This window comes from Lutjanus erythropterus, chromosome 22, assembly GCF_056507025.1.
Source record: "Lutjanus erythropterus isolate fLutEry1 chromosome 22, fLutEry1.hap2, whole genome shotgun sequence".
Taxonomy (NCBI): Eukaryota; Metazoa; Chordata; class Actinopteri; order Lutjaniformes; family Lutjanidae; genus Lutjanus; species Lutjanus erythropterus.
The window spans coordinates 11656254-11677664 of NC_139338.1; the positions used below are offsets into that span (position 1 = coordinate 11656254).

General features: G+C 37.6%; 1 protein-coding gene across 4 annotated transcripts in view; it reads left to right on the forward strand.

Moving 5' to 3' along the window:
• The window catches only part of tafa5a (TAFA chemokine like family member 5a), a 199192-nt gene that overhangs the window by 111176 nt on the left and 66605 nt on the right, over positions 1–21411 (forward strand). For all 4 annotated transcript variants that reach the window (XM_084711258.1, XM_084711261.1, XM_084711260.1 and 1 more), the window contains exon 2: positions 5106–5255. In XM_084711258.1, coding sequence (XP_084567384.1) covers positions 5106–5255 — 150 coding nt within the window. The remainder of the gene's footprint in view (positions 1–5105; positions 5256–21411) is intronic.

Sequence of the window (21411 nt, forward strand, 5' to 3'; positions counted from 1 at the left end):
TGTAAAAGCACCTTTAGTCTTAATAAATGATCATGACTTTTACTGAACTCTATGAGGCGTGCTAGCTCAAGAACAAAATATGTTTGTAGCGCTTGTTTAAAACTGAAATGATTTCAGTTCAAATGATTTGAGTACTTCCTTTTAAACAATTAAGATTCAATATTTCAAAGAACCAGTGATTCAAAGCAGAAATAGCATAAAGAATACACTGTGCACAAACACAGGCCAGTTTTTTCTGTGCGTTTTGGCCTTTTGTTCACACCCAAAGCTGTTTTATGTCACTGAAAACCGAGCTTGTGGGAAACTCCTGCCAGACTCTACATTTTTAAAATCTCAGTTTTCAGTGTTTTCTAGTTGACAGGGAATCAAATGTGAAGAATTTTCCACAGCGCCGTGCTTGAAAAGGACCTATATACACAATTGTCAACCCAAATGTTGCAACTGAAGTATTTCATGAAGCACAGCACAATTATTTTATTTTTATACTCTGTTTAAAAAAAAGAAGATTCTTTATCGTTCCCATATAGAGGCCGGGAGACAATATACAGTACATGACAACGCAAGACAACAACATGAGAATTAAATTAATTCAGTTTCCCGGCAGCTACAGCTGTGACAGTAAAAGCAAGGCCCCTGTTTGATGAAATGTAGGCAATTAATGAGCTCTATCGAGTCAAGAAAGAAGAACAACAGAGGATTGCGTCGTCAAATCAGCGGCAGTCTTTGAGCTAGTTGACTTCACACATGGTACCTTGGCGCCACAGTGATCCGCGCGATTACATAAGACATCCAAACAGTCTTTTCAGCTTCTCGCAATGGAAGAGTTCCAAAGTAGAAGGAACTGACAAAGAGAGGAAGCAGGAAGAAGGCAGCGATGAGATGATCCGCAGAGATGGTGGGTGGGGTAGGATGCAGGAAGTAAACGCGCATACGTACACACACATACACACAGGAGCTTATACATGACAAGTCATTATCCAGCATCACCCAGAGAAGACAGAAGAGTTGCAAGAGGGAGGAGGGAGTTAAGTGTGAAGGCATGAAGGAGAAAAGAGCAAGCAATGCAAAGGAAGAAAGGAGGATGGAGGAAGAGGAGGGGTGGTGAAGGTTGGGGGGGGGTTTGGTCTTGATCTCCCAAGTGCAAAAGACATGACAGATTGGATTTTGTTGGCATGCATTTTTGAGCAAAGGCAAATCACTTCTCCTGTCTTCTAAGCAGAGCTGTATTTATAGATACACATTATAGCACTAATGTATGACTGCTGGCTACAGTAGAGCTAGAAATGGCTAAAGATCAGCGGTCCTGAACCTTGTGAACATAGCTGTTTTTAAATTAATTGGCCTCTTTCAGTCTGCTTTTAAATACACAACCCAGTTTTACTCGCAACATCTTTTTTTCAACACAAGAGAAACTAATTAGTATTAATAACAAAGAAAAATTAACAAGCGCAATAAGCTGCTTATTGTCGCCGTCCAGTAAAAACAATATTGGTGATGTTGTCGTGTTCTTTTATGGCCTGAAAAGAAATCCTGTTTTTTAAGCTTAATAAACCCATTGCATTATCCATGGTTTTTTCACAGGCAAGTGATGTGAAGTTCAGGTTCGGTTGGGGTTGAATGAGTTCTGATGATATGCGTGGACGTTAGTGTCTGTGTGTGCGTGTCTTGCGATGCGTGACAAAGTAGAAAAATAGGATGGCTTAGAAGCAGAGCTGCTCTCGACTCAGAATCTTGTCAGTTGAATCAGCACGATAATCTCTTATATCAGTCTACTTGAGTGTGTTTTACCTGCAAGACATTTTAATGACTTTGTGAAAACATCAGATTTCCACACTTTCAGAGAAAGTGAAAGTGTGCATCATCCTGCTTGTGATTCCCAGCGCACCATGGAGCGTCTCTCCTGCTGCACCGCCCTCAGCTGCTGTTTGTTGTTTCACCTTCTCTCACCTCGTAACGACTAGCGCATGATGTTTTTATAAGTGCAGCAGGTAATATAAAAAAATATTTATGATTCCTCTTATTTATAATTGCTCATTAGAATGTGATCTATGTGCATGGTTATAAGCTTCTATGTGTTTAACCTGTTATTGCAATGCACACCAATGACAAAAAAAATACAAAATGATGATTTGGCTCATTGACTTAAGCATAAAATATATATACAGAAGAATGAGATGGAATTTCTCTTAATATTAGCATACAGAACAGCATCACACAAGGATAAAAAAAAAAATTAGTGCATTATGCAAGAATAAAACATGGGTGTCATATTTATAGAAATAGGGCTGCACAGCTTAGGTCCAAAAAGAAGTTTAGACTTAGTTGCTGCTAAGAGAATGATTTTTGTGAATTGATTTTTGACTCATATGTCAGGTTGTTTTTCAGTAGCTTGTTACTTGATTTTTTTTTTTTTATTGTCTTTGGCATGGAAAGACTAGCAGCATTTTATCATTACAAAACCCCTGTTGACTGAGACAGAACCAACCCTGTGACCCTGTTGTGGTTGTTTATCAGTGCACTGTCAGTGTTGTATATTCGTTTGATCTCCATACAGTTTATTCCTCCAACTAAGAATAAGGGCCATGTTAAGGAAAAGAAGAGAGGAGGAAGATTGGTTTTATTTTGCATTTTAAGAATAAAGTCAAACTTTCAGTGTTTAGGGCCAGGCACAAAAAAAAAAAAAAAAAAATACATGAGAAAGATTTTTATAAAACTTAACTAAAGTTATGAGAATAAAGCTAAGAAGTTTGAAATGAAGTTGAAATAAGTTGAAACACCATGAAACATCACTCAAATTTATTCTTAAAATGCAAAATTCTCATTTTTCTATATGTCTGGCCTGAATATATTCCCTTAAAAATTAAAATGTAGTAAACAATTGAGAAGAAAAGTTGCAGTATGCATTTATACATATCTTTTAAATGGCTACAGACTGTATGCACACAGACACTTTCTCCGTCTGTGGCCACGGCCACCACAGGTACCAGTGTGTGTGCGGATGAATCCTGATAGATCCCCATTACCCCGGGTGTGACCCCTCACAGCTCAGTTCATTAAGCCAGCCACCCAAGTGTTCGGGACTCAAGTCCAGATTTAATCACAACTTCCATCCTCTTGCCAATCACAATTAGATCCTGATAAGCCTCTCCAGGATGGCACCCGAGGGCCTCCACACACAGACAAAGGTTAATTTGCGAGCAGCAAGGGCCCGGCTGCGAGGCCAAAGGTCACCTGATTGAATACATGCAGGATGTGTGTGTGTAAGATGGTGTTGGAGGTGGTGGGGAGGGGGCTTGGCAGCAATTACAAAGTTCATCAGTATTCATGCGCTTCATTCATGGCTAATGGGTACATTACCTTCAAAGAGGTGTGCTGATAGGATGTGGCCCTTAATGGGAAATGGCTTGTGGGTAGTCTTTAGGTAGTGGAAATTTAAAAGTCGTTTCTTCACCATTGTCTTTTAAAGTCTCATCACACATGCTGTTACACCTGTGAGCTGCTCAGTGGGCCACAACCATGCCGTTCCTCTGTCGACGTCTGAGCAACTCCACTGGAACTGCTCAGGGTTTAGAAATCTGGGATCTAGATCTGTCAAACCCTCAAGAACCCACGTCTCTACTTACATAAATGTTATCAATTCAATACACTAGTTTATCACTACCTTTATGTGTAATGAATGTTACTGAGTCGGTTTGGGATCTTCATAGCTCTGCTGTTGCACTGCATTTTAGTGTCACACATGCCTGCCAGCATTTCCGCTGCAAAAATACAGGCTGGTACAGGAAGTGGGGGTGGGTGGAGAATGCCTTGCAGATTTTTTTTTTTTTTACATTGATTTCTGTTCTGCCCTGACATTTTGACAACAGTTAAAAGTTAGCTGGCTCGTCTGCCTGCACCGAGAGCAGCTGCACACACGCCCCTCGAATTGGTTTGTGTGTTACCAGGTTGCTGTGACAGATGGGTTGAAATTGTACATGGTGTGTGGATTTTGTGTGTGTAGACAGTGTGTTGTAAAACCATCTAGCAACTTGAGTGCCATCGACATACAAAAGTGATGGATCTGCCTATGATGATTATTCATAATAATGTTTGAGGGTCATACAAATTACTGGATTTTCCTGTGAGAAACATTAACAGAAAGAGAGCTGGCATATGACCTTGAAATACATGAGAATACTGAAAAAAAAACAGTCTGATATTAATATTTTTGTTTGTTGGTTTTGTTTTGTTTTGTTTGTTTGTTTTACCACAAACAAAAACAAGAACATTTCTGTATTATACAGCAGTGGAAGAAAAATGTAGATCCTTAGATAAAAATAGAAGGTGTGATAATACTCCATTACAGGTAAAATTACAAATATAGTCAAAAACATATTGTGTTTTAAAAATATATTAATTAGTGATTGAGTCCTAAAAGTCTTCTCTGCAAAATAGGTGGTAAAATATGCAATCTAGTTTGATTTTTCTGCCTGTTCCTGTGAGAAAACTATTTGTTTTAAGGACTTTTCAGAAATGGGTGTGAGTATCTTAAAAATCAAGTAAAATGTCACCTCATGAAACTAATTGTCTAGTTATCTCGCCACAATGGCAGATTTCTTCACTTGTTTTAGAAAAATAAGACTTTGAAGACTAAATAATAGACACAAATTGCTTGGTAAGACGATTTTGGAGGTGTTCGAACTCTGCAAAATGTCAATCTAAAATGTAATTTGAGATATTAGATAAATGTGCTGGAATGAAAAGTTTGCTATTTCGCTTTGAAATGTACGGTACAATTAGTGTTACCACACAATGGAAATACTTAAGTAAATTACCCCAAAATTATGCTTCATTACAGTACTTCAATAAATGTACTTAGCCACTTTCTACCACTGATATTACTGCATATAAAAATCAGAATAACAATATTAATCTCTTGCCGCACTTGTGTGAGTGGCTCCCTGCCCTGCCAATTGAGCTACAAAGGCTTATAAAAAATAACAGAGCTACACAGCTGAACATGTGACAGAACACAAATTGAACAGAAGAGACAGACTAGTTTATTTTGCCCTGTTTATGATTTCATCTCTCTGACCTCGCATTCTGTGGTGCAATGTCATTTCCAGGCCAGCTGGCAGCGGGGACATGTGAGATTGTGACGCTGGACAGGGACAGCAGCCAACCACGGCGGACCATCGCCAGGCAGACGGCCCGCTGCGCCTGTAAGAAGGGCCAGATCGCTGGAACTACAAGAGCCAGACCTGCCTGTGTGGACGGTAAGAGGAAGAGGAGGAGGAGGAGGAGGAGGAGGAGGGACGAGGGGGATCCCGGCTTAGCTCGCTTTTCTTTAAGGGGCCACTTGAGTGAAAACCACTCGAACATGAGCACATGAGCACGTTTATCCTGCGGCACGTCTGACTTTTTACGTTGAAACAGCGTCGGTGTTGAAGCACACGAAGAAAATTAAGTGTAAAATTCAGCCATATCAAAGTGTTGAATCATGTCATCAGTCACAGGGCAGTTAGGGCGCGGCGCTTTTTAAGTAGCGGCTTAAGGTGGATAAACCTACAATGTGGAGCAAAGTGGATCACAGGGATGTCTTTGTGAGGTTAGCAAAGCCTGCAACAAATCAATTTACAGTTGAATCATTTTAAAAAGTTGCTGCAGGGGGGTTTCTAAATCCCCCACCAATAGATGGGCTTATATTTCATGGAATAGTGACACTGTTTGTGGAATAATGTCTGTTTGAGCATAGTTACAGTGTGGTTATATTATTATTATCATTGTTAAAGCTTTAGCTGATTGACCAATTATTTGATTTGCAGAAAATTAATCGCAACTATTGTGACAGTTGCCTTTTTACAGTAAAAGTGCCAGAATATCACTGCTTCCATCTTCTCAAATGAGAATATCGTTTTGTTTTCTGAAACTTGTTCTATGTTCTGTTCTGTTATTGTGTGCCCATTTCACATTTATTGAAATTAACATTAACACCGAATGTTTGCCAAAAGAGTTATTGTCTGTTTATGAGTTGTAAGAAATCATTAATAATCTTTTAGAAGGAGTAGATGTTTATGGCCGTTAAATTAAGCAAAATGTTAATGGAGTCTGACAGGCAGTGAGGCAGGACATCACTCTAGAGGTTGTATTTTCAATAGCCATACTATTGTCACTGTGCTGTGAAAACCACGTATCTCCAAAGCATCAGCTTTCCATGATCTCAAAGAAAAAACATCCCTGTTTGATCGGGAAGATACACTGACAGGTTTTCTTAAATGGATTATGTCACAATGGGGGGTACAGGACTTTTTTTTTAATCCATGAATGAAGACTTAAAGAGACTTGACTAAATCATAAAATGACCATGATATGTCATCAAAAATTAAGGAAACATGCTACATGCATGCTGTTTTGTTGGTCCATTTCACATTTATTAGTGTTAAAATTAATGCTGAATGTTCGCTGGTTGAGTTAGTATCTGTTTGTGAGTCATAAGAAGTCATTAATAATCTTTTAGAAGGAGTGACATAATATTATATTAACTTATTACAATTAAAATAAGGTCCTAGTTCCTGAGGAAAGTTCATGCAGTGGAAACGTGACTTTAATGGTTTTCACAGGAAAGAGGTGAAGAGTGACATGTGCATTAAAAAAATATAATACTATACTATGTGCAGTGGAGGTGAGGTCTCAATAGTTGTTGCCATGGTGTCCTCAGATCTCTCTGCATGGGCACCACTTTAACTCCATGACAACTCAATGAATGTCACGGATGGGGTTGAATGATGGCGGTTTTCATACATGTCTTTATGACGTCTCCATCGCTGTTTCGCTGCCTCTCAGGGTGCCTGTCACTGAGTCTCGCTCTCACATGATGTGGCCTCTGGCCTGCGGAGGGAGGGGAGGTTATGTGCGCAGGTGAAGTCAGGATAAACAGCTCTGTTAGTTAGGACAGACCTGCGGTGAACTGTGGATGTCTTGTTTTTGTCCGTCGTTCGACTGTGGCTTCACAGTTGTGCGTCGGATTGGCGGAGCTGCCTATCCTCGGCGCGCTGTGTGACTGGCTTTACCTGCTGGTCGTATGAGGAGAAGTCTCTCTACCATGCGTAACTGAACAGAGGATTGTGCCTGCAGTATGTGTGGCGGCCACAGATGAACATGACATTGGAGATTTGACCTTTTTGTCCAAATTCAATTTCTTCCTTTGGCCAGACTGCTTCACACAGAGATTTGTGCCCGTGTCTGAGGCCTAGAAAGAAAAATCTGATCTTGTAGACACAACCACATGCCCACCTGCACCGTTGAGTCACTTTGCTGCCTCTTTTGCTATTCAATAAGTTGTATGGATGTTGCATAAATCCACAGTATCCAGATGATATCAGGAGGTATTTGTCACAACGTGGGCTCCATGGAGCATTGTGACATTTCATGTAGGCTAGATAGCTTTTCTAAAGACAGCTTAGGCTTATCAGACTTTAGAGACCTGCGCAGGTGGACAGCAGCAGAACCAACTATCAGATCAAAAGCTAAACACATAAAATACACCTCAAAATTACACTCATGTAGTTTGTATTTCAATGTATAGATGTACTAGTGCTGTCATGAACATAATGCATTAAAAAGCAGAATAACATATTCAATTCAAATCGAAATATTAAAGAAAAGATAAAACTGCAAAATAGATACTACACAGATGAGAGTTTAAGTGCATGGTACACTGTAAAAAAATGAGAAAACTCATAATTTTACAGCAACTGCCTTAACTAGATTTATAGTTGGGGTCTGAATTAAACTAAAAAGTTTTGAAATAGTTTTGCCAACCTAAAATCTTTTGTTGAGATAATTTACTTTTTCATCTTTAGATAAACCTAACTTCTTAAGTTTTAGAAAACTCCCAAAAATTTGTATTTTGAAAATTGTAATGGTTACAACTCATCAAATTAAATGATTCACTTTCACTTCAATTTTTCAAATTTAGTCAGCAATTTTTTAAATACATTTTTGGAGGATTTCTAAAACTCAAATATTGAAGTTTATCTAAAGAAGAAAAGTAAATTATCTCAGCTTAACATTATTCATTGGAAAACTTTCTCAAAACTTAAGAGTATGAACTGGAATCCAAATTAAATAATATGTTGAAGTATGTTCCCTTGAAATGATTCTCAACTGTTTTGTTTTTACAGTGTAAATAATGCTGAAAAGAACATAAAATCTTTTAAACAGAAATTAGCTGCAACTAATGATTATTATTATTACCAACTGCTGACTATGTTCATGATTAATTGATTATTCAGTCTATAAAATGTCAAAAAAAAAAACAAAAAAAAACATCACAATTTCCAAGAGCTCAAAGTGACGTCTTCAAATCGGTTCTTTCTTCCAGCCAATTGGCCAAAACTGAAAAAAAATCTTTATTTTGTGTCATAAATGACAAATGAAAGCAGCTTCTTAAATGAAATGATTATTCAGTTATTAAAATAGTTGTCAACTAATTTTCTCTTTATCAACTAATCGATTAATCAACTAATCACTCTGATGTAGTCAAAGTTCAGCGCAAGTATTATGTATTCTGTAAGTTTGTGCCACTGTTGTGTGGTGCGTTGTAACAAAATGCTGCTTCTCCGTGGTAATTTGGATTCTGTGAACAGTTAACAGATGACCTGAGAGGCCGTGAGACTTCATATGGTAATAGGCATTCAGAGATGTGTTTTAGTCCTTCAGGGTGTTTGCAAATTTTCAACATAAGCAGCGGTAATTTAAATTCTGCTGTATGATGCACCGGAAGCCAGTGTAGAATCTTTATTTGGATGAATTCTAAGTGATAGTTTAGATTATCTGAAGTGGGGTTGTAGGAGATCGTCAGTGTGTTATCCACAGTAGATGGCAGTCGACATGCCCCCAGTTGGAAAAACAAAGAGGATTACCAGCACAGACACTACGCAATGAACTGCTGTGGACTGGGTCAGCAGGAAAACATATTTCAGACACTTAAAAAGGCCCATCTAAAAAAACAATATCAGTTTAAGTTTATTTTCAGCATTTTACTTTGCAGTCAGACAGCATTTATACAAGCCAAATGTCACTCTCTCTCTCTAAACCAAGCAAACTCAGTCATTTTACTAGAGACACTGGTCTACTGCTGCCTCGATCTATTAGTTCATTTTTGTTATCGTCAGACGTTGATGAACACAAACTAATCTTTTATAAAAGAGAGAAGTCATACACAATAAAACAGCAAACTAACCGATTGTGGCAGTGATAGACCAGAAACTCCCATGTTCTGTGAGGCAAAAGGGTTTTTGCCAATGGAGTCTGGTTGGTTTAGAGAGAACGATATCTGGCTTCTGTAACAATGGTCATTAAATACATGTCATATATTTGGGCTTCTGTCTTTTTGAACAATTTTTTGTTGGTTTTAATGACTCACCTAAAATACACAACCTTTCAGTTAACATTAAATTAAGGTAATCAGAGAATACGAGGAACCCCAAAACATCATATATAGCAATTACTCATAATCAAAATAATTTACAGTAATTATTTTGTTTTATTTTCTGGCTTGGTGGTTATTTACACTGCTGCTGATACCTGTGTGGAATCTCTCATCGCCAGGCAGGAATACTCTCATAATTCAAAGGCATACAAGTCAATAGGAGAGTGTACTGTAGATCACTCATAGATGTGCATGTAAGCAGATCTACTGTTGGTGTTTTGTCCTTGCAACTGGCCTTCTACACAAGTGGATATAGAATCAATGAGTCCACTGTCTGAGTAAATATTTTTAAAAAGTACTCAAGGTCAAATGAAGGTACATATTAGGTGATGCATGGGTTTTTATTCCATGGTCAGATGTGTACTGTATACAGCATATACCAGCCTCTGGGCAGGGTGATATACCGTACACTATACTGGAAAGAAAAAAATTGAATGCAGTCAATTATAACTGCAATGGAAGATTTTTTTTCGTCCCCTGACTTAAGCTTTAGAGGCAGCGCCTCCTTCAAGGCTGTTTACCACCCTGGGTGAACAGAAGAGCTCTCTTTAGGATAAAAACTCGAGGAACAAAAGCTTCCTCACTTGCTGTCGCTCCATAACCAGCAAGCATGAAAAGGATGAGTGTCGGTAAAATACTAGTAGCTGGCTAATAGTGCGCACACACACAGAACTTCAAAAATGAAGCGAACACACACATGGACATTCACTCAAGCACTGTACTTAAAGGCATGAGTAAGTCTGGTGGGACTCTTTTTTTATTGTATCGTCTTTTTCTGTGTTTGAGACGTTTTTGGACGTCAACCTTTGGACAATATGTGTCCATAGCCACTAACAGAGCCCAAACTGTGAGGCTGGAGCTGAAAACATAGCAACCAGTGGTTACATTGCTTTCTCCACCTCTCTTCTCTGCTCTCTGTCTGTGAGAGCCAAAGAGTGAGATAAACACACACAAACACACACACACACACACACACACACACACACACACACACACATGCACACACACACACACACACACACACACACACAGGCAGAGCAGACTGAGGGACCCAGCACAGGGCAAAAGTTCGCTACAGCTACCATCACACAAAATTCTGATATTATTTGTGCTAATGTAACAGCAATCAGAAATCACAACTGAAAAATCCTGCACATTCTACCATTAAGTACAATTTTAAGATACTTGTACTTGTCTGTGAGAGTTGCAGAGAGATACAAATACACCCAGACACAAGAGAGAGGAGCAGACTGAGGACACACACAGTACAGGATGAAGGTTAACTTCAGCTGCATTCACACAAAATCCCACCTTGTGCAGAAATGTGGGCTTGTTTATTTGTGCTTGAGATCATAACTGCTGTGAAACAATCAGAAATAATGTTTTATTTTTCTGATTCACTGCTTTGTTCTTACTAACGCCGCCCCCTCACTTTATTCACTCGTGAGTACTTTCTCTGTCTCTCTGTCTCGTTCATTGAGGTGTTTAGGAGGGGCTTACTTTGATTGTAGCATTTACGAACAGCAACTGACAAATCCTGCGTATTCTGCCTTTTAGAGTAACACTTTATAGTAACCTTCATTAATAAATGATAACTTTATACTTAATTAAATTTTAGTTGATAGTTATTTCACTGTTAACAAACAATTAAGTGGCAAGTATTTATGTCTACTTATGATTAGTAATGCTGTAATTAGTTTCTATAATATAAAATTATTAATTTCTAAATGATATATTATATCTTAGCTAACAGAGATGTGCCAGTTATTTGTTTACACATTATTTATTAACATTAGCATGTTGTTAATGGTTGTTGCTAATGTAGTTTGTAAACTGGATGATTATAATACCTTACATAACTGATGCAGGCTTCATTTTTGTAAATATGTAATGTTACATATGTGACCTTATGTCAGTAACACATATTTTAAGTAGTAAAATAAGTAGTTTTAGTGCCTTTGAAGTGTATGGGGCAACTGACCAAGTTACTATATTGAGAGAGAATGTGAGAAGTCAATAACCATTACTTGGATGTTTTCAACTGATATTTATAAAACTTAACTGATTAATAACTGGTTTATAAAGCATTTATAAACTTTTTTATTGACTGTAAAATAACAATAAATAAGTTAACTATCAACCTACTGTTTATTAGTGATGTGTATTATAAGGTGTTACCAAAGTTTAATTTAACATGTGATTTTAAGGATTTAACATCTGCTCACATGCTTATGCAGAGGTTCTTCTGTGTGTGCATGTTTTTCTATGTCAGATTGTAAACTACCGACCCCTTGTCACATTGCTTCCTGTCAGAAAACAGACACACATCCACATGCTCACACCTTTATTGCTGTTCATATTATAAAATCCCACAGCTTGATATTATTGCCATGCAAATCGGAGATGCTTGTCTCCACAAATGCAATATTATTTGTTTATTCAGACTCAGGCTCAGCTCACTTTGGGGACATTGCAGGAGAGGGAAAGAGAGAAAGCTGACATAAAAGACCCCAAATGCCACAAATGGGATTTCAATCAGTTTTAATCTACTTGAGTCCTTGAGGTCGGCTCTCTGTTGTAATACGCCTTCGCCTTGGCCGACACGATCTGTGTCCTTCATGCTCCAGACTCTGCATGCCATCCATGCAGGATAATCCATAGCTCCATCAGCAGTCTCACCTGGCTTTTAGGATGGTATGGGGTAATGAAAACAGAGAGAGCGCCATAGTGCCGTTGATCCCGAAGAGTCAGCTCTTTGTTGTCGTGCATTTCCCATCTTCCAGTCGCTCCGTGTGTGTTTATTGCTTTGAGGAAGTGAAAATGGGAGATAAGCCGTCGACATGATAAGGTTTCCGTAGCTGCGCTGTTTGATGCGCAGGTCCATGAGGAGAAAAAAGAAAACAAAACCTTCAAGAATAACATCTCTGCGGCATGAAATGCTGCCTCTCTCTGACCCTTTCTCTTTGTCCATTTCTTATTTTCCTGCTATCTGCTTTCCCTCCACACTCTCACTCTAATAGTCATTTTCTCTTCTTCTACTGTATGCCTTTGCCGGCTCTACCCATTTGAGGCCTATATCGCAGCTCAGTGTTGCATAAGTACACCCTCTCCCATCTGCAATTTCATGCTCTCGAGCCTTTTTACCTCTGCGCGTGATAACTTTTAAGAGAGCCGATATTGATTCTTATTAGGAGTGTGAGAGACCGAGAGAGGCCATTAGAGAGAAACAGAGAGAGTTGCCGACTCGTGCTGGAAAAGAGTGACAGAGCTGCAGGAGGGGGCGGCTCCAGAGACTTAGAGGAGCTTGTTGAGGGTCACTGGTTGTGGCGGTGATAGCTCAGCGGGGAGTCCCTGCCTGAGGTGACTGTGTTTGTGTTTGGTCTCCTTTTTGCCGGGACGCTGACATTGATGAAAGCCTCAGAGGTGACCAGTTTTTAGAGGCTCAGGCCTGCAGACAATGCAGCGAAAAACAGTGTGTGCACACTTATTTGTGTGTGAAAAAGAGAACTTAACTTATACAATACTTTAAATACATTTTGAGGTAGGCCTATTTGTAGTTTACTTGATGGCCATTCTACTTTCTACTTATACTTCATTACATTTATTCTATAGTCACACTTATAATCTGCTTCTAAAATAAAATACATCATTCAGTGCACAAAATATCCTTCTTATTAAGCCACTTTAGTCTGTAATTAAGTCCTAAAACTTGAATAACTATTTTTATTGGTTACGTTGGGGCAGCAGAAACAAAGTGTGAACACAACATCGTAACGAAATCAAACTTGGTCGAATCAACTCCTCTTCTTTAACTAATGTAACATAAATATAGAAGTTTTATTTTCAAATGAAAACATGAAAAGGGAAATCAAATTTGTTTGCAATGTTTGTCAGTGTGACTGAAGAATTGTTTGTTCAACTTAATATTTTAAGCTTACTTAACACGTTTTTTCAAGTACAACTGAAGTAATATCAAATTTTGTCTGAGTAGCTAAGATCATTTGTTTTGAAAAATTTAAGACTCTTTTGGCTCCATTTTTTGTCTCCACCAACTTCAGGTAGTGTACAGTAGACTGTTTGTTTTAAACTGAAATCAGCTGCTTGTTGCAGCCGAAAATGACACTATGAGAGCAGTGTAAGTGAATCAAAACAGTAAAGTTTAAAGTAAACAAGCCGAAAGATGCTAAAGTGCTTCAGAAAGCCAAGGGGAGCAGCAGATTATCATTCGTTTGTTGTTGTGTTTCTGGCCACTTGGCAAATATAAGTCTAAAGATCACTCTGTTTTAGTTCTGTTTTCAGTCACCACCATCTTCTGAGGGAAATATCTGTCTCTTTAGCTGCTAAATGTTCCAATATGTTCATCACCTCGTCTCTCACAGAGCCAACGGGGAGCTGCAGATTCAAGTGATAATTCTCTGTATATTTATCACTGTCAGCAACCTCTCTCACATTCATACTGTGTTCACTTTGTCAGTTGGTACATTGTTATCACAAAAATATCAGTTTTAGCAGTTTTAAAATTTTATTTTCTTTAATCGAAGTGAAACAGTTAAATTTTCTCATAATTCTTGTGTAATGTAACTGCTTCCTTCTTGTTTCAAGCAGCAGTTCTAGAGGATTTTTTTAAATACACAAATTGATTAAAAAAATCTGGTGGAATACTGATTTCTCATTCCACTGGCTTTTTCTCTTGTTTTAAGCAAATATGAATTTTAAGACGTAATTATATTCATGAAAGTCTTTCCAAAAAGAGTTTTGCTGATTAAACTGCCCAATAGCATATAAATAGTTATAGGGTTACATGCACCTTGATGTATTAGTAAAAAATAATCCCATATGCAAAATACAACATCACAAAAGATGCCTTTTTTTCTGCATGAGCACTTTACACTTGATATTTCAAGCACATTTTGCAGAAAGTAAAGGATCTGAGAACTTTTTCCACCACTGCTAACACTCGCATTGTCGTGTCTGTAAAGCTGCATTGCAAGCCATAACAAAAATGACTCTCATCTTGCTGGATGTACATCCCTGGGTAGCTTGCATATGAGGAATTGTTGTAGGCAGTGATAGAGACAACAGTATGCGTCAGGCTCAGTCTCTGGGCTATTAGACAGTACCAGAGCTCCAATCATACTGCATCAGCCCACTGGTTTGATTTGATCCAGGGAGGGGGGTGGGGGGGGCCGCGGCCTGTTGGGGAAACATGTCATGTCAGCTCCGGCAGCCAGTTAGCGAGCTAGCTGCTACCGCAGCGCTGTCCAGAGGGAGCGGGAGCGGAAAAGATGGTCCGGTGGTGAATGTGTAATGTCGCGCCTTCCCTCTGTTTTCCTCTTCTCTCTCAGCCCTTTTCTCTCTCTCTCCCTGCTTCACGTACACACATGCAGACTGAAGACTGATGACCACGGGCTGCGGCCTTGTCAAAGGGGGAGGGCAGGCAGATGGGAACCGCAGCCTGAGGTGGGTTGCTTCTCCTTGGGTGTGCTGGTTTGGAGGCTGTAGCCTCTAAACTGGAGCGGGACACAAATCACATGGTGCTTTTTATATACGGATCACACCCAGGATGCGCAACTCTCCCTGCGAGTCTCTTTTTTATCCTGTCATTTCTTATCCACACTGGTGCTGCTGACAAATACTTTTTTTAAACTCCAGATATCACCAATTTATATTTCACTACGGCACAAATATCCAATTTGGGATGACGATTGATTTTTCTGGTGCATTTTGATTGTTTTTCTTATGTTAAAATAGATTAGATCTTCTAAGTATCATGTGTAAAATGGTTTTGCCCAATAAAATGTTTGTTATGTCCCAGGAATCATTTTGTAAAAAGTGCAGTTTTGTCCAAATAGTATATTTTTTTATTTGGCATCAGCCTGATGTAAAATGAGCCAATTTCTAAGTGTGAATCTATGGTGAATCATCTATCAGCATCCTGTTGCCTGTGATGTTGGGGAATGTATCAACAAAATAATTTCTACTGTAATAACTGAAGTTACTTGGTCATCAAGCACACAACAAAACAAACAAGATTTTTTGTTTTGTTTTCCTTTTTTTTTACATATCAGAAATACTTTTGTAAAAAGTGTAGCAGAGTCCAAATAGTGTGCTTTCCATTTTGGCTTCAGTCTGGTGTAAACTAAGCCAGTATCTGTGTTGTGTTATGGGAGGTGTGAATCCATGATGAATCATCGATCAGCATCCTCTTGCCTGTGATTTTGGGGAATGCATCCACCAAAGAACCTCAACTGAAATAAATGCAGTTATTTGGTTGTCAAAGCAGACAACAAAACAAAAAAGGAAACGTATTGTGGTCAACAAAATATTTCAGTTCAACGCTACCAGTGTCCCCTTCTCACATTGTCACATTGTGATCATATTGACAGTAAGAATACTAGTTTCAAGTAGTTTATTTTTTTCATGGTTCTTGTGCAACTTGCTCCCTTAATTCTTGTTTCGAGCTAAAGATTCTTCTTTTTAGAGCACAAATATATTACAGTTTATAATTACTTCCCCCTTGTTTTACGAGAATAACGTCTTTATATTATAATTAATTCATAAGTCCTCACTTTAGAGGTTTTAGAGATCAAACTGCCCAACAAGATAGAATACTTAAAAGGTTACTTACTCATTAATGCATTAGTAATAATAATACTATTATATCATATTATATATGAATGCTTAATATGCATGTACAAAAAGGAACATTTTTGTCTGAATAATGAGTACTTAAGTAGTAGTAGTAGTAGTAGTAGTAAGCAGTATACTTTCATAAGGTTTTAAATGTAGGACTTTCACTAATGTGGTATTTTCAATGTAATATCAGATTATTTTGATTGTGTTAATCTTTCTTTATAATCTCATTATCATATACAAAACTGTTTTGCCAAAATCTTTTGTCTGGAAGCAGTATATTTTTTATTTTGGCACCAGTCTGATATAAAATGAGCCAGTTTCTGTGTTTTCTATTAGAGGTGTGAGTCCATGGTGAATCATCTATCAGCATCCTGTTGTCTGTGATTTTGGGAAACGCGTCCACCAAATAACTTTTACCAGAATAGCAGCTTCTTGGTTATCAAAGCAGACAACAAAACAAATAAGAAAATCTATGATAGGAGACAAAATATCAAATACGAAACGATTTCACGTGGCTGCAACTGACTGATCTCCTGGTTGTACTGAAAGCAAAAGTAGAAATGTTGCTCACATCTGCTGCAGCTGCTGATGTGACACTGTGACAGCAAACCTGATTGTACTGGTTAAAAATAAAAACAAATCTGAAAGGAAGAAATCTATTTTATATTCCTTTTGTGAATTAGGTCAGAAAATAAAGTGCGTGTAAAGGGTGAGATGAAAAAAGGTCTGCTGTGCTTCCAGGCAGTGATATTTAAAGATTTCATCTTTGCTGCTTGGTTTTTAATTTGAGAACTTTTGGAACTCTGAACACTCAAGTTATGTTGCATCGTGTAAAAACCAAAGTTTGTTTAACTTTTATTACAATCAGCTACATTTATAAGTGTAGTTTTTTGGTCCTTTCTAATGGTTGGCATTTCATTTTAACATGTTAAGTAGAGAATACAGGTGCATTATCTGTATCTGTATCTGTTCAACCAACAAAATTATCTGTCTCTGTATCTGTACTTATATAGAAGACTGGAAGTGGGTGTGGTTTACACGGGAAGCCACATTAAACCGGGCAAATGTTGTATTTTCTAACCATTGCCAATAAAATAATTAGGCCTCCAAAGCATCAAAATGATTTAATACTGACATATAATTAATTATTGTGAAATATATTTCCACATCCTCTCTTTTTTTATTTTTGACCAAACTTAGTTTTATGAACTGAACCCCTCCACCACTCCTTTAACTGAGAGAAATAGAGCAATTGGAAACTGAAAGAAAAACAGAGGTTCTATAAATCAAAAGATTCTGTTTTGTATTGGAAATAGGAACTCTTTTAAGTAAATATATAAAAAATATCCTTCAGTTAAAGGGAATAATCTTGAAAGGCCACAGTGTTGTGTTCATGTTTCTTGATGTAATAAACTTACTGTGATTCACAGTATGAGATGATTACATATTAATATAATAATACATTATAATATTATAATATTATTAAAATTAACTTTTTTCCCCCCTTGCCTGTAGTGGTATTTAGATTTTTTTTTATGTGAGTTTTGGAGATGTCAGCTGTCTTCTCTCCAATATAATGGGACTAAATGGCAGTTGGCTTGTGGTGCCCAAAGCACCAAAAAACACTTTTAAAAAAATGTTAAAAACAGCGTATCTTTCCAAAAATCATGACTGGTTACTCAAGATGATCCACAGATCTTGCTGTGAGCAGTTTAACTAAGGAACTACTTTCTTCCTGGAGTAGAATCTACTATTAGAAAGAGAGCAGTTCCTAGGAAGAAACTTCTTCATACAGCTTCATACAACTTGAGTAACCAGGTCATGATTTCTGAAAAGAGACACTGCTGCTGACTTTTTAAAATGTTTTTTTTTTTTCCATTGGTGCTTTGAGCATCACAAGCCGCGTGCCATTCAGTCTCATTATATTCAAGAGAAGGCAGACATCTCTACGGCTGATGTCTCCAAAACTCTGCAACTCACAAGAAAACTAAATGGGTAAATAGCACCACAGGCTAAGGGGAAAAATGTATTTTTGATTTGAAGTGGGTGAACTGTCCCTTTAAGTAAGAAGTAGTACTCTTAACATTAATGCATGACATTTTGAAAGTTATTATTAATAATAAAAATAACATATTTTTTTCTCTCAGAATAAAACCTCATTGCAAAAGGTGTTAAATGAGAGCCAGAAAAAACATCTTTTCCTGCTGCAATTTCTCTGAGCTCTTTTCTCCTTACACACACACACATACACACACACACACACACACACTGAACATCAACGAGATAACTTGCTCCAACTGTCAAGCCATCGCCTTTACACGGTGTGAGAGACAATGAGAACCAAAGTCCCAAACGAGTGTCTGTGTTTTGCTTTTTTTTTTTCTTTTCTCTGTTTTGGGCTATGTTTTTTTTTTAGAAATATTAATGTGCAACTCTCCCTCCAGAGTGACTGGTATCAAAACAGCTTCTTTGTGGGTTTACACGCACAGAAATACTGAGCCAGTTTGTGTTTTGCAGTATGACAAGCAGAAATATAATACAAAGAATGCTTGTGTTTTCCCCCTGGGGTGAAAAGGCTGACGAGTGCCGCACATTAGCATAAAAATAATGCAAAGTGTCGTGCTCCGGCTTTCATTGTGTGGCAGAGTTACAGTAAGTTTTCCATCCATTAACCTTGCATTATGTTACTTTGTTGCTTTGCTCCCCGCTGAATTCTTCAATAAAGGAAATCCATTTGCACGGTTCTTTAGAAAATGACCTGTTTGTAAGTTAAATTTCTCATTAAAGGACGAGTCCCAATCGCAAAATGTATGCATAAACTGAACAAAACATATTTTTAAAACCAAATAACTTAATCAATGACACTGAGGTTAGAATTATTTTTGAAATTTCCTCTCTCATGTATCAAAATATATATGCCAAATCAGAATTAGAGTCTGACAGATACTGGATTTTTGGGGCCGATACTGATATTAGGGAGTAAAACAATTCTCATATCAACATATTCTTTATACAGAATATAATAGAATATATACAAACAGTATACACATACAACGTGTTTCAAAGATATGTGATGGAGGCAGGATATTTAATAAACTTTATTGTTCAAAATAATATCAGGCCACCGATAAATAAACTTTCACTGGTATTTTTAATGCTTAACTATAATTGAACACATATAGAGCAAAATATATGTAGAAAACCTGAATTATGAAAAGGCATCATATATAACACACTGCCTATAACACTAACAAATAAAAACAATGTGCATTATCATAGGGGACAACATATATGATGATACCGATATAGACTGATATCTCTATAGCTTGGGCAAATAATATCAGTCAACCGGTAAATCATTCAGGCTGTAGTTGACACCAATATTAGGGGATAAAAAGTTCTAATATTGAAATATCTCCTGATATTTTACATATATGACATCAGGGCACAGAAACAGGGAACTTTCACTGTATTTTTAATAATTATAAACTGAGTTAGAGAAATATAGCGGGCAGCCTGGCACAACTATATCAGTCTATATCGATATCAGCGTATATGTTGTCTGAATAATACACACAACATAATGCAGATTGATTTTATCTTTTTAAATTCTTTTACTTTAATGTGCATAATTTTATGCATATTTGATCCTTTTTCTTAGTTGTCCTATTGTTTTTTAATTTGTAAAGAACATCTGCCAGAAATTTTATAACTGACCTGATACTGGCCATTAACAGCTATATCGGTATGTTATGCTACGCTGTTGATATGAAAAACGTTCCTTTTTGTTTGTTGTGCTTTTTTTTTTTTCAAAATGGAAATAATTTTTCATTTAATTGTTCTTTTTTTTATGTTTTCTCTTTTCTGGTATTTTTAGGAATGATTAATGACTATAAATTATAAAAATACAAATCAAATTTTTCACATATGAAAACCTGAATTAAGGAAAAGAATCAAATATACATAAAATGCAGCCTATAAAAACCAAAACAACAACATCTGCATAATGTTCTGTTAAGAAAAAGAAAAAGTTTTCATATCCATGAACATCAGATAACATATATACAGATATATCTTTGACAGGCCAGTATCAGGCTGATAATATCAGTCAGTCTATTGCTCTGCTCAGAATTGTTGCCAATACGCCAACAGAGACTTTAAATGGCCGATAACTGAGCTGCAGTAGTTCATCATGTCTTACTTTGATGTCTGCGATCATTTTTGCAAAAACAGATTGATGCCATTTCCTTTTTTCTCCAAATGATGGATGTTAATGCAGCCGAAGATGAATAAGTAGTCCACTGGACGTGTGTGTGTGTGTAAGAGTAATTCCATATGCATACATTGACTGTAAATATTTAATATCCCAGATGATATACCTCATACAGATGCCATAATGCATTCAGGCAAGCCGTTACGCTCTCTCTTAATGAAGCTGCATTATCCACATATCCCGTCTGCCCGGAACCCATTGCACTGGGCGTTCATAAATCTACAGGCGCGAGGTGATGAAGTGGACCCAGGTGTTCCAAGGTTCTGAGTTGATGATAACGTCAGAGGTTATTGATGCCCCATTGTTGTGCATCTTGCTCTCTGTGTTTTATTATAATTAATCCGGGTCGGACGAGAAAGGGGCCAGTAAAGTTCCTCTTGAGAAGTGCTCGATAAGCATATGTGAATGTAATGAAAAGCAGTCGCGTTAAAGATGCAAGCTGCGTTTACCTGAAGCTTTTAGCCACTTTGGGTCTTTTTTCCTAAATGTTCTTTTCATGCTCAGCTTTTATTCTGTAGCAGTAAGCCAGTGTTACCTAAGAATGTGTGAGTCACCTGTGATTTTGTTTCCGGAGGGTGAAAAAAAAAAATCGTCTGTGTATAATTCTTGCTCGGTTCTGTGCTGATTCAATGCCAAATCATTGAGTTGAAGATCAATTCCGAGCTAAGTGTTTATGAAGAGGGATGCTGGCTCGCTAGATTGACTTCATGTGCTGCGTCTGGCTTTCAAATGAGCCATCAGCCTCTCGTGGTGAAGTATTGCGGAGCTCCTCATAAAGCGGGAATTCTTAGCAAGGCCAGCACACCAATCACTTGGTAAGCCCATCAGAGTCATCCGAACATCTCGGCCACATAAATCTCCAAGAGCTAATATGTCTCCGCTCAGCTGTCACTCACTCCCGCCTGGTCTTTTACATCCTCTTAAAACACATTTTCACACAAATTGAGACATAATATGAACTTGGACATGAAAGTGCTCAGATGAAATAAATCAGCCCGTGTGAATACATAAAAAATGCAGCTTTTCTATT